The 14,825-nt window shown below is 44.0% G+C and overlaps 2 protein-coding genes across 2 annotated transcripts in view; one reads left to right on the plus strand and one right to left on the minus strand.

The window, feature by feature from the left end:
- The window catches only part of LOC310791542 (NACHT, LRR and PYD domains-containing protein 3-like), a gene marked incomplete at its 3' end in the record, with an annotated part of 520,630 nt that overhangs the window by 246,750 nt on the left and 259,055 nt on the right, over positions 1 to 14,825 (minus strand). The gene's annotated exons all lie outside the window — the stretch shown is intronic.
- Positions 851 to 14,442, plus strand: LOC310791119 (NLR family CARD domain-containing protein 3-like; the record flags this gene model as incomplete). Its single annotated transcript, XM_083652820.1, has 4 exons — positions 851 to 972; positions 1,793 to 3,647; positions 13,435 to 13,608; positions 14,388 to 14,442. The coding sequence occupies exons 1-4, from the start codon at positions 936 to 938 to the stop codon at positions 14,440 to 14,442; spliced, it is 2,121 nt and encodes a 706-aa protein (XP_083508946.1). The 5' UTR covers positions 851 to 935.

Below are 14,825 nucleotides of genomic sequence, written 5' to 3' on the forward strand. Positions count from 1 at the left end.
AAGGATCTGAGGTGGGTGGAGCAGCTCCTGTGACGATGTTTAAGGTGGCGCCGTGTGATCCCTTGAAGGGATTCATGCTCACTGGCTAGGTACGACCTTAAACAGCAGAATTATGGAATAATATGAATTATGATTTTAGGACGTCCACAGACGTCCTTGGCACTCCTCGTTACTTTTTTTTAGGACGTCCACAGACGTCCTTGGCACTCAATGTGTTAAGAAAGTTATCTGACTACTGTCATGATTGTAATTTTCCGCAGGGCGTAGCATATAAACCATTCTGGCCATTATAATGTCCCAACTCAGTCTCACAAAGAATTGTGACATAGTAATGTGGGTCCACAGCCCAGACGTTCTACTTTCACCAAAACACATTTAAAATTGTTCAAAAATAAAGTTTGTTTGGCCACTAGAGGGCATGGCCGAGGCGAGGATGAGGCGGGGATGATGCTCCCACAACTCTCTACTGGGGCAACTCTGTGGTCACAGCCGGCTCAGTAACCAGGAAGTAGCTGTGGACTGAGGCAGAAACTGATGTTCACATTCAACTATTTTAGAGCCATTGTTGTGAAACTAGAAGGCTTTGTGCTGTGGGTCAACATTTCTATTTCATAATTATTTGTGAGATCATGTTGAATCTCCATGCTGCACTCTTTAGATCAGTGCAGGCTTTCAGTCTCTGAAGATGGATGTAATTTTGTCTGCAGATTTTAGTATGAAGGTTTAATGTGTATATTATTCTGTTCCAGCTGCTTGAGGAGAACATCATCACCTTTGTGAAGATGGAGCTGCGAAGGTTCCGGAGGGTTCTGAGTTCAGATGAGGCAGAATGCTCAGAGAGCCAGAGGGTGGAGGAGGAGGTGGATGGTGTGGAGGAAGAGCCGAGGAGGAGCACAGAGGCTTTTCTAAACATCACACTGCTCTTCCTGAGGAGAATGAAGCAGGAGGAGCTGGCTGAGGAGCTGCAGAGGAGTAAGAGTCTTTAACAGCTTTAATGTCATGGAGAGAGAGGGGAGGTGGTGGAGAATGGGTGATTTATGTCTGTTAGAGTTTTGTTTCGTTTTCAAGACAATGATGCCACCTATAAGTGAAAGAATTGACAAAACAATATAGGAACAAATCATTTGGGACGCCTCATCTAATTCATTTGAATCAGGTGCACAAGCTGTAGCTGGAAGATGCTGTCAAGCCACAGTTCTCAACCGCAACAAAGAAAGAACATATAACCAAACAAGAAACAAATTATTAGAGAGAGAAGAACATTATATTTGAGTTTTGCTCATTTTGATCTTATTTGACATGTTAAGACGTGTTAAATGTTTTCTGAATGTATTTGATTCCAACAAAAACACAAGATATAGAAACTTAGTTTAGCCCTCCTTCATGTTGGAACTTCACAGTTTAGAGTGGCTATAGTTTAACATAAAAGAAGCCATGAGCATGTCCAAACTCTTCTGAAATTTTAAACATTTGCCACACAAGATCTATTCTTTACTAGATTTAAAGGTCAATGAGCAGAATCCCTCTGGATAATCTGGTAAAATTATTAATTTGTTAATGTGAGTGTAATATGCTGAACACAGTGGTGCACACTGGGAAACAAAACAGCACCACACCAGTTGTCTTTCACACTGAGCTGCACACAATCAGGACCTGTTTGTCCGCTCACCACTGATGAGCTGAAGAGATGTCATGGAGTGGAGATACACATTTACCAGGAAATGTTCACATTTCTCATGTTTACCAAAACATCTGCTCACTTATGTTCTTTGTTTGTTCTTTGTTCCTTCAGAAACTCAACATCAACATCCACAACAAAAACACAAATCCAGTCTGAAGGAGAAGTTTCAGTGTTTGTTTGAGGGCATTGCTAAAGCAGGAAACCCGACACTTCTGAATCAGATGTACACAGAGCATTACCTCACAGAGGGAGGGAGTGGAGAGGTCAATGATGAACATGAGGTCAGACAGATTGAAGCAGCGTCCAGGAAACCAGTGAGACCAGAAACAACCATCAGATGTGAAGACATCTTTAATCCCTTACCAGGAAGAGACAAACCAACCAGAACATTGATGACAAAGGGAGTGGCTGGCATTGGGAAAACAGTCTTAACACAGAAGTTCACTCTGGACTGGGCTGAGGACAAAGCCAACCACGATATACAGTTCATATTTCTGTTCACTTTCCGAGAGCTGAATCTGCTGAAAGATAAAGAGTTCAGCTTGGTGGAACTTCTTCATCTCTTCTTTCCTGAAACCAAAGAAGCAGGAATCTGCAGCTTTGACAAGTTCCAGGTTGTGTTCATCTTTGATGGTCTGGATGAGTGTCGACTTCCTCTAGACTTCCAGAACAACAAGGTTGTGACTGATGTTACAGAGTCGACCTCAGTGGATGTGCTGCTGACAAACCTCATCAAGGGGAATCTGCTTCCCCTTGCTCGCATCTGGGTAACCACACGACCTGCAGCAGCCAATCAGATCCCTGGAAAGTTTGTTGACATGGTGACAGAGGTGAGAGGCTTCACTGACCCACAGAAGGAAGAGTACTTCAGGAAGAGATTCACAGATGAGCAGGAGGCCAAAAGAATAATCAAACACATCAAGACGTCACGGACCCTTCACATCATGTGCCACATCCCAATCTTCTGCTGGATCTCTGCTACAGTTCTGAACGATATGTTGAAAACCAGTGAGGGAAAAGAGCTGCCCAAGACCCTGACTGAGATGTACATCCACTTCCTGCTGGTTCAGTGCAAACAGCAGAACATCAAGTATCATGGGAGAGCTGAGACAGATCCACACTGGACTACAGAGACCAGGGAGATGATTCTCTCTCTGGGTAAACTGGCTTTTGAGCAGCTGGAGAAGGGCAACCTGATTTTCTATGAAGCCGACCTGAAAGAGTGTGCCATTGATATCACAGCAGCCTCAGTGTACTCAGGAGTCTTCACACAGATCTTTAAAGAGGAGTGTGTGCTGTACCAGCAGGAGAAGGTCTTCTGTTTTGTCCATCTGAGCATTCAGGAGTTTCTCGCTGCTGTCTACATGTTCCACTGTCACACAAACGGGGATGAGGGGGTACTGGAGACATTCCTGAAAGAAGAAGAAGGAGAAGAAGAAGAAGAAGAAGGAGAAGACGAAGAAGAAGAAGGTGAACAATCCCTGGATGTCTTCTTGAGGAATGCCATGGTCAAATCCCTGAAGAGTAAAAATGGCCACCTGGACCTCTTTGTCCGCTTCCTTCATGGCCTCTCACTGGAGTCCAGCCAGAAACTCTTACGAGGCCTGCTGGGTCAGACAGAGAGCAGGGCTGAAAGCATTCAGAGAGCCATCAGCAACCTGAAGGAGATGAACAGTGATGAGTACAAACATGCACATTACTTAACCTCTCCTGAAAGAAGCATCAACATCTTCCACTGTTTGATTGAGATGAACGACCAGTCAGTACACCAGGAGATCCAAAAGTTCCTGAAGTCAGAGAACAGATCAGAGAGTAAACTCTCTGAGATACACTGCTCGGCTCTGGCCTACGTGCTGCAGATGTCAGAGGAGGTTCTGGATGTATTCGACCTGGAGGCCTACAACACATCAACAATGTTGGGGCGACAGAGACTGATCCCAGCTGTGAGGAACTGCAGGAAGGCTCGGTTAGTACTCTGTTAGTAACAGTATAGAACAGTCTAGACAAGCGGTTTTAAAAGTGTGAGGCACGCCTCCCCTGACGTGACGCGGAAAAAATAGAAGAAAATGCACAGCCTCCACCAGATATGTCAGTGCAGTCACAAAATTAGCGTACACAGAATGACGGAATTTACGTCATGCAGACCGTGACTTCATCCGGGGGCACAGCGCCCGCAGTCTGACTGCCTCTGTGAGGTGAGCTCAGGCTGTCAGAGGAGAAACCAGAAAGAAGGAAAACTAATTTTTTTTAAATGCGTGTTTCACCAATCTGATTGCTGCAGTTCTTTGTATGTACATCAAACACATATATGGTCATATTTTTGTATCTGTTAAGGAGCTATTTCAGACAAATTCTACAAGATTTATGGGGCTGGAGAACTGTCTGTCCACGCTGGCCAGCCTGGCTGCAGACACAGTCCATAGAGGCAGAACATACAGAGAACACAACATTTACTCGATACACTGCATCCCACTAGTTATAATAAAGATAGTAAGATAATAAAAAATGATTAAAAGTCCTTCAGAGTGGATAAAGATGTATAAAATGTTTAAAAGAGGATATTTGAAAAAAGTAGGATAAAGAGGTTTTAAAATATTAAAGAATATAGCATAAAGATGTTTACAACATCTTTGGAACTCGTTATGCCCGAGTGGAGCATAGAACAATAATAGTAGCTAATAATGGCAATAATAAATGGTGTGTGTGTGTGTGTGTGTGTGTGTGTGTGTGTGTGTGTGTGTGTGTGTGTGTGTGTGTGTGTGTGTGTGTGTGTGTGTGTGTGTGTGTGTGTGTGTGTGTGTGTGTGTGTGTGTGTGTGTGTGTGAGGGGAGGCGCAGTCTCCCACACTTTGAAAACCCCTGGTGTAGACTAGAGTGACCTTCATACCTGACACCATCAGTTACAATATTTCATACCAATGATTAAGATTCAAGATTCAAAAACGTTATCGTCTGTCACAACGCAACAGACATTTTTCCTTCCACCAGACTCGGGTGCATGTTACAAAACACATTAAAAACACACAGACACATATCATTTTCTTTTTTCAAATATACATACTACTGCATGCGCTGGGACGCGTCATCAGTGATGTTAACTGGGGTCGTGAGGTGTTTCGGGTCTGTCAACATCATACACCCTCGCCCAGTAGACCCAGCCGAGGCCGATTACGACCCCGACCCGCGTCCCAGAAGCAGCCGCTCACTGATCAGCCTTCCTACTCTGTCTGCAACGTTGCCCGTGGAAGGGTTGATCACGCCCAATCCGCTGCAATAGAGTTAGTGCTACACCGCAGTGTTGCAAGACCTTCGGTGCATGGAGGTCTAAGGCCCTGTGAGGTGATTCCAGGCCGGGCACCTCCTTCATCTCACCAGAACCTCCCGTGGAAGAAGGCAATCCTACCATGCCGTACCATGGGCAGGGAGGATGCCTCAAGAAGGCCTGTGCGCTGCATGTCATTCGCCTGCGCCGAGCACCTCGCTCTAGCCTGAAGGACACACGGCCGCCACCGATGTTTGCGCAGATTTTCAGGAGGCTGATCCGTAGCGTTTGTGGATTTCTCCCTCACGAGAGAGCCAGGCTGGGGTGCTAAAACCCATCCCGTACCGGATGCCATCTCTCCGACCGTCAACTGTCTCTCCAGCTTGTCACCAAACTATACTTGGTTGTCACCTAGTCTATTCCTAAGTGTCACTGGCAAGGGGGAGCCAGGATTTTAGTTTCAAATATACATACTGCAGCATGCGCTGGGACACGTCATCAGTGATGTTAACTGGGGTCGTGAGGTGTTTCGGGTCTGTCAACATCATACACCCTCGCCCAGTAGACCCAGCCGAGGCCGATTACGACCCCGACCCGCGTCCCAGAAGCAGCCGCTCACGGATCAGCCTTCCTACTCTGTCTGCAACGTTGCCCGCGGAAGGGTTGATCACGCCCAATCCGCTGCAATAGAGTTTAGTGCTACACCGCAGTGTTGCAAGACCTTCGGTGCATGGAGGTCTAAGACCCTGTGAGGTGATTCCAGGCCGGGCACCTCCTTCATCTCACCAGAACCTCCCGTGGAAGAAGGCAATCCTACCATGCCGTACCATGGGCAGGGAGGATGCCTCAAGAAGGCCTGTATGCTGCATGTCATTCGTCGTCTGCGCCGAGCACCTCGCTCTAGCCTGAAGGACACCAGGCCGCGCTGATGTTTGCGCAGATTTTCAGGAGGCTGATCCGTAGCATTTGTGGATTTCTCCCTCACGAGAGAGCCAGGCCGGGGTTCTAAAACCCATCCCGTACCGGATGCCGTCTCTCCGACCGTCAACTGTCTCCAGCTTGTCACCAAACTATACTTGGTTGTCACCTAGTCTATTCCTAAGTGTCACTGGCCAGGGGGAGCCAGGATTTTAGTTTCAAATATACATACTGCAGCATAAAAACTGACAAAAAAAACTGACAAAAGCAGTGTTAAGATGTTAAAAGTGCAGTGCCCATTTAAAAGACAATACTAGTAATAATACTAATGTATTATATAACTAATGTATTATATAAACCATATATATACACACCTATATAAACTATAGCCTATATATAAACTGTATAAAAAAAAAATATATATATATATATACAGTATATATATACAGTATATATATATATATATATATATATATACACTGTATATATATATATATATATATATATATATATATATATATACTGTATTATATGTATTCAAGATTCAAGATTTTTATTGTCACTCCATGGTACAAGTATCACGTGTGAAATTCTTGTGCTGTGGACTCCGTTTACGACATAGTACAAATAGGCAACAAGCAATGAGCAATAGGCAATAAGAAATAGGCATCAATAAGCAATACTAAGCAGCAATAGGCAATGAGGCAGAATAGCGACAAGTCAGTGGCATATTCATTGCACATAGGTGCACATGTCATGTGCATACGTTAGACATGTTCGGACATTTTAATTTGACGTATTTGACATACAGTGCAAATAGCATGTACCTTATTAAACATACAATTAAACATTAGGCATTGTGCATACGTTAGACGTGTTCAGACATTTTAAATTCGACGTAATTGACATACAGGTGCAAATAGCATGTACCTTGTTAGACATACAATTAAACATTAGGCATACATAATGGTAGCAGCTGCAGTACGGTACGGTACGACTACTACACTATTTGTGTGTGTGTGTGTGTGTGTGTGTGTGTGTGTGTGTGTACAGGAACTAATCTCCCATGCAGACCCTGGCACCGTGACATGATTGCTAACTAACTACTTGTGTATGAAAGTTTCCCCCAGTCTTCTCCTGCCTCCAGCTCATGTCAGAAATATCATAATTACAGAGAGTCACATGACCGAGCTGACAAAGTGGTAAATATGACGCTGTAGGCTCAAAACTTTAAAAGTTACTAAACCCAAACCAAATCTGTGGTGAAGCCAGACTGACTCTAATGGTGTCAGGCTGTTCTACTGAGCTGTTTTACCACAACTGAAATCTCCATCATTTTTCATTATTTTCTTAAACTTTTTTACAGAAATGCTTTAATATGATACAATTGCATTCATGTATTATTTTCTGTTTGGTTTATGCTTATATTATACATGCTTATATTATACATTACTCACTTTTGGAAAATGTCAAATTCTATAGTATAAATTATTGTTATTATTATTAGGAGGAGGAGGAGCTTAATAGGTTTTGATCTCAGCTCTGCTTTGATAATCTCTCATTTCACATTAAATGTGTAAACAGTCTTTCTGTCTGTGAACTCTGAGACCTCACAGCTCTGAAGTTCTGGGTTCTGGGTTTTCAGGCCCGGTGCACCTGTGGTTGTGCCTTAAGGTAAACCAGGCGTGGCCATGCTAAATCCTCACGTTTGCTCAATTCTTTGCGCTTAGAGCTCTGAAAAGCAGGTCTAAAACCCTGCTGCAACTGAGTGCACAATTATTCTCCGCACTGCTCCAGCAGTGCACGGGAAATCCTTGGGGCCCTATCTTGGTAGAAGCGCTATCCGCTTTTTGCACTTGAGTCCGGGTTTGCACGCCTTACGTCTTATGCTATCGTCCGCCTCCCGCCAGTGCCAATTTGTGTGTTGGGCACGACGCCTTCCAGTTTTGCGCCAGCGTCTGGGCCAAACACAGGTGTGGGCGTGCCCCAAGCCAATCCAGGTTGCCTTCTGTTATCGTCAGCATGCGCACAATTCTTTGCGCATGGATGTTCCATTAAAATACAAATGCCAGGACATCAAATTCTGCTGCTAAAATTGGGTAACAGCAGATTACTCAGTGAGGCAATCAACTATTATTCACTGAAAAACGTGTATCACATGTAAAGTGCCACAATCATGCTGATATCCTCTTTCTACAGTGGGCTAACCCCCCTCTCTCCCTCTCTCTCTCTCCAAAACCATGTGTGCACACACACACACACACACACACACACACACACACACACACACACACACACACAGTAGATTTGAGCAAGTCATGTCGGCCAGTGATACAGTAACCGCCTTTCCTGCAATTGCACGCATGCAATAGCCTATTAAGATGAACCTGGCACTTGGGACAATTTTGATATGTTGAAATAGGCTAGAATTTAATTCTCACACATCCCTGCCTATTAAAGAAACAAATATTTTTTACATGTGTATGTTATAGCCTATTTATATGAACAAAGCGTCTAATGCACGTGGACAACCATATGACATTTGCGCAAATGAATCGGAGGGAATGAAAGGAGTGACACTGATTGGTTGTGTGGATGATAACGCCCACACCAAGCCTGCACGCCTCTGAATAATTTCCAGAGTTAATCCTGCATAAATCACTGTGGCGCTGGGGCAAGTGGCATTTTGCGCATCACAGAGAATAGCAGATGATTTGGGAACGCCCATTAATTTGTGCTGCGCCCGGTGCAAGCGCTAAATTACCGCTTTTGCCACGATAGGGCCCAGTGTTATTGTTATGTGATGGTGTTGATGCGATGGTGTTGATGCGATGGTGTACATGCACACCATACTGCAGGGCTATTCAACTAAATTGTTCAGGGGGCCACATTGTCAGAAACCTAAGGGACCGGGGGCCGGACCGTTCCCCGAACCATTATATGTACACTTGACACAATGCGCCACCACATCTTCGCAGCCACGAACTGGAACTATTATTAAGGGGGTGCTGTCCGGTCGGACTTGATTGGGGCCGCCAGTTGAACAGCCCTCCCATACTGCATCGCCCAGATGAATGAATCACCAATGCCTTAATGCCAATTAATAGCCTACTATAATATTAGTCTACAATTATTTCCCCCCCTTGGAGTAGCCTACATGCATCTGTCAGTTCCCATCTCGCTTCCTCAGGAAGAAAATAGGCTACAAATAGGGGTTAATGGGAAAATAATTGAGAAAACTTGGACATTGTAGCCTACTTGCAATATTATTGTCAATCAAATGTCCCTGTTTCCTCGTTGCAAACATGTTTCTATTTTCCAGCCAACCAAAGAACCTGAATTGCATCAATTAAAAGCTGCAAATCACAGATGTTTTTAAATGATGTGATGATTGTTGTGAGATGTCAACACACTTGAACACGCCCCCATTTTGCAGTGCGTTCAGCGCTAAACACACGCAAGTAATTCACATGTATTAACTCACACATGTAAAAAGGACACAGACTCACTGCTTGCCTCTAACGTGAAGGTGATATAAATTCCTTCAACCCCTCCAGCTCCTCAGATGAAGCAGTGAACACAAAACAAATCATCAATGTATCTACCAACATTTGACAAAAGAACAAGAAGGCGTCTGTTTTGCCCTTAACTCATTGAGTGCCAGCCACTTTTGGAGAACGGACGCTCCCAGTGCCAGAGTTTCAGAGCGTTTTCAGTGATTTCTCGAGGCCCACAGAATATTGTGTGATATTTTACTATGTAAATACAGAACACGCACAAAGAACGATGAGACTATTGTATCAGCAGCAAAAAAAAGTTTATTGATATCATTTTCCGTTCTTTAGTTATCAGCCGGAGAAGATAGGTCAAAAACAGGCGTTTCCATCTAGAAAGCTGAGATATTGGGCTCTATCGTTGCAGCGGCGCAGTTTCTAGGTCGAGCGCCAGCCGCAGCGCAAAGCAGTGGGCGTGGAAAGGCGCACTTGATATCTTGGTATCGGCGCTAAACTCAGCCTCAACCATTATAACCACGCCTTTTAAGCGTAAAATTATGCATTGTCCGCTCATTGGAGAATTGCAGGGAAGAGACACACGCTTGCCTTTTAAGCTCCAATTCCTGGACAAATCCAGTAAAACCAGACAAAGCCAAGGGCTCCGCCGCCCCCCCCTCCCTTCATCCGGTCTGTCTATCTCCATATATAGGCTATTATTCCATATTATTATGCTTCTCAAACCAATCTAACTGCAGTTTCAATACTGCAAGCATGTAAATACGCTACACTATAGCAAGATCAAAGTGAAAATAATGTTCTAAATGCATCGGATAGAAAATTATATAGCCTATGGCTGGATGTCATGAGATTAGATGAAAGTTTGGCCAGAATGATATCGTTTTATCTCTTCTCCCCCACTGCACGATGCAACATCCTCTGAATGACACCTATCACTTTTACTGGATCTGATTACTTTATTCTATTTTATTTACAGGATTTTATTATTGAGTAATTGTATTTTATTTGGCCTATATATGCCCCCCCCCCCCCCCACCCCCTGCCCACAGGCACTGACAAATATGTTAATTCTCAATAAAATCTTCAGTAATCAATCAGAGTGGCTTTAATAGCCAGATTGGCAGCAGCTGGCGCAGTGTGGTCAATATGGCAGACCAAAACCGCTCCACTAAATTCACAGCAGAGGAGAAGATGGTGCTGGCGACTCAGGTGATATATCTGTCCACCATTCATTTTGAATAGCTACAAAACAACTCTTTACTTAAGTCGTTTATTCATCTATCCATCCAGGTTCAAATGTACCATCGCGCACTGTTTGGGGAGGGGAATTACTCCCGCCGGAGATATGCGCTGCGGCTTGTTCAGCACCTCGGACAGCGCCGCTGCCACAGACGGGGGAAACATTTGGAAATAATTCTAACTACTATGCTTTGCACACAGAAAAAATAAATACAAAAGACAATTCTGTAATGAATAGCTGTAATGAAGAGTGGGGTTTGAAGAAGCGCTACACAACAGTTTATCCAGTTTCTCTCTTTCTCTCTTTCTCTCTCCCTTTCTCTCACATTAAACGATATACATGCCTATAATGTCAATTATCTGAATGAAATAATAATACATATTAATTAGGAATATTAGTAATATTAGTAGCCTAGCTAATTTCGGGGGGGGGGGGGGGGGGGGGTAATAAAACGTAGAGCTATATTACACATAAATGGGGATTATTATGATAGCCTAAACTAAATTTATGAAACTGCATTACAGCTTCACCCAAAGCCTGAGAAGGGTTGCAATCTTATATTCTATTGTATTCTAAAGTATTTTTTTCTATATATTGTATTCTCCATTCACTTTCCTGTCCCCGGTGCACAGAATCCTGCTTTAGGCCTGCTTTTCAAAAGCGCAAAGCGCTAAAAGTAGGCCAGGTCGGAAGATGGCTGGAAGATAGCAGTACGCCGGTATTTAGCGCCGACACGCCCACTTAGGCGCATTCAGGGACTCCGCCACGCCCATTCGGCCTAAAGCGCATTTGGCAGCCTAAAGCCTATTGCTATTTTCCCGAAACAGGCGCAAGGCACGTTTTTTTGCGGTTAAGGCCCGTAATAGCGCCGATGGCCTGTGGGAGAATAGGGCCCATTGAGCCTTTTGTGAAATTAAGCATTTCAAGCAAATCACTGACTCTGAAACTAATATTTTCTGACCTGAAACATCTGAACAGTAATTTCCTTCAATATAACAGCACCCCCACCCCCCTCTACTGCAAACTCCTCCTCCGTGGGTGTGTCTCTGGTGGCTTTGCTCGCTCTGCTGCTTGTCAGGCGAGTCTCTGCTGCTTGCGGATCCACGTTCGGATGGCCGCCGCTCGTCGGGGGAGTCTGGATCGGGCTCGCTCGTTTCTGGGGTTTCGGTTGTGAGCTGGGATGAAGCTGCGTCCGATTCTGGGCTTTCTGGGCTTTCTGCTGCGCGTTTCAAAGTGTGCTGCACCCAGAGTCTATTTTCGGAGCCCCCCACCGTTGTGCGCCGGCTCCCAGCGCGACAGCGAAAAGCCAAACCATTCAATGGTTTCATCACGGCTTTTTTACTCAACTTTCTCTAATCTGGAGAGCACTGTCGCCACCTAATGGGTCGGTAAAATAGGTTATACACATTCAACATGCCCCAAAATTTTACAGGAGATGTATTAGGCATTGATCCACGTCCCACCATCAAAAAACGCAATTGACGAACATACTCGTCCTTGGCACTCTACGTTACTAAACGAATTGACGAACATACTCGTCCTTGGCACTCAATGAGTTAAAGCAGCTACGAGCAACTTTTTCGATTGTTATTAAACAGTATAAATTTAATATCAATGCATCAAATCTTACCTCTAATAGTCGACGAGACCAACGCAGAGTAGTCTCGCTTGAACCCCGAGTGAATCGGCCAGTGTTAGTGTGTCTGTAGCCAGGGCAGATCAGGAAGTGAAATGAAACGGTTTGCAGCAGCCACTTCGGCCATAACCACAAAATAACTTGCAAAAAACCTGTTAGAATATAACGAGAGATGTTCCCGCGAGTATGCGTGGCGTTCATATTGTTTATGTTATGTTGCTAGGCAGCGCAAACGGCGTAGGAAGGCAGCTGCGTTTCACTTCCTGGTTTCACTTCCGCGTTTCACTTCCGGGTTACCCGGTCCGGTCGCTCTAGAGAGCCCCCTGTTGGCGCGAGTTTAGACAGACTATAGACTTAATAATCACCTAAGGGAGCAATCTCAGATACACACGGCTTTGGTCTCGTCGACTATTAGAGGTAAGATGTGATGCATAGATATTAAATTTATATTGTTTAATAACAATCGAAAAAGTTGCTCGTAGCTGCTTTAATAAAAAAAACTCAAGATTTACTCTAATTCGAGTGCTGTTGCCTACCTCTGTTTCTACAATACAATAAGTACATAAATAATACTATTGTATTACCTGCCTTCATCTGATAAATCCCTTGCCTCCCTTTCTCTCCCTATCTCTATACAGTATATCTCTCATTCTCTCTTGGCAATGTAAAAATAAATAGATAATGAAGAGTTCATTTGCAGAAACAGTTAAGTGCCATTCTTACAGTGAATAGACAACACCTGTTTGATACTCCTGGGAGTGCACATTAAAAAATAACATCATTTGGGTGATTTATGTGAAAATTATGAGGTGAAAATGATTATGATCGATAATACAAATATGTGCCGGGTTCTCCACGCCCACAAACAGTATTAAAGGGAATGAGAGACAGGAATCTGATTTGATTGATGTGATGCCCAGGGTCTGGGCTTTACATCAATCAAACCAATCAGTGTGGCCTGCATCATTCTTGCCTGCACAAGTGATAAGCACGCCCATTTCATGATTTTGCATGGAGCACACAGGCATTTTGCACGGCAGGGAGAATAGCAGAGAGTTTGGGCACGCCTCCAAATTGCACTAGTGCCCACTGTTAAACACCGCACAAGCACTAATCAGTGCGTTTGCGAGACCAGGGCCCCTGGTCTCAGCTGTGAAGTTCAACTTCTTCTTTATTCTTTATTCAGATTGAGGTTCTGCGAGTTGAGAGAGGCTCACTGTGAAGTCGTGGCCTCAGCTCTGAAGTCCAACTCCCATCTGACAGAACTGGACCTGAGTGACAGCAACCTGCAGGGTTCAAAACAAGTGAAGCTGCTCTGTGCCGGACTGGAGAGTCCACACTGCAGACTGGAGACTCTGAGGTCAGACATCATATTTAATAATGTGCTGATATGAATATTATATGGATTTTGTAATGTGTGGACGTCTGTATAGAGTCGATCAATCTGAAATCAGACATGATCTGGTTTTAGGGGCTTAGATCTCAAATTCTACTCATGTTGTTTGCCTTAATCATTTTACTCTGGAGAGGAGAGAGAGGGAGAGAGGGAGAGTCATATAGGCCCTAATTCACCTGATTACAATTTATGCAACTTCTTTGATTCCGTTATATAATACTTGCTTTCTTGTCTTTAAAGGATGGCTTTACCGGTAATCAACCCACTTTGTATCATATATAATCTCAGTAATATAAGCACATGGCCAGCCTTTATCTTCTCTCTGTTTACTTCACGGAGAAAAATGCTCATGCTCCTGTCTGCAGAAACTCTGCCCCCACCAGCTGCAAGTCATTAATGCTCCTTAAGGCTCTCAATGCATTCTCCGTGGATGTGCGCATTCTTAAAAAATAAAAATAAAAACTAACAGCCGCCCTCGAGCAGATTCCACGTCTCCAGCAGAACTTCCGCAGCTCCGTTGTGACGCGTTGTGACGTAAACCGCGTCACAACGGAGCGCTTTGCCAGAGGAGGAAATGGGAGATCTCCGTGAGGAAAACACAGAGAGAAGTAAACACTGCCCATGTGCTTATATTACCAAGATTATTAATGATACAAAGTGGGTTGATTACCAGTAAAGCTATCCTTTAAAGTATTGTATCTATTTGTGTTCTTTCTTTTTGTTGTGTCAAACTCTTCCAACAGGCTGGCAAGTTTGACACAAACAACAACACACCAACCTCCATCCAAAAACACATAACAGTAGTACAGTAGATCAGGCTGCCATCAAAGCCCTGTGAAGCTGATATTAGTCATAATGTTTATGAAGTCTGTCTTCAGTCAAATGTGAAGAAAGAGAAAGTGGATTATATCACACAGCATCAGACTCAAATGCTTCATGTATCACAAACATCCACCACTGCAAATTTAGCATGCTATGACATGGTATTGTTTCAGTGGTGTTGATGTGACTGGAGCTACCAGAGCCACACACACACACACACACACACACACACACACACACACACACACACACACACACACACACACACACACACACACACACACACACACACACACACACACACACAGAGTGAGAACTAACTTGAACAATGAATCTAACATTAAAAATAGCTACTGTAG

This window comes from Poromitra crassiceps (assembly GCF_964638095.1).
Source record: "Poromitra crassiceps genome assembly, chromosome: 16".
NCBI lineage: Eukaryota > Metazoa > Chordata > Actinopteri > Beryciformes > Melamphaidae > Poromitra > Poromitra crassiceps.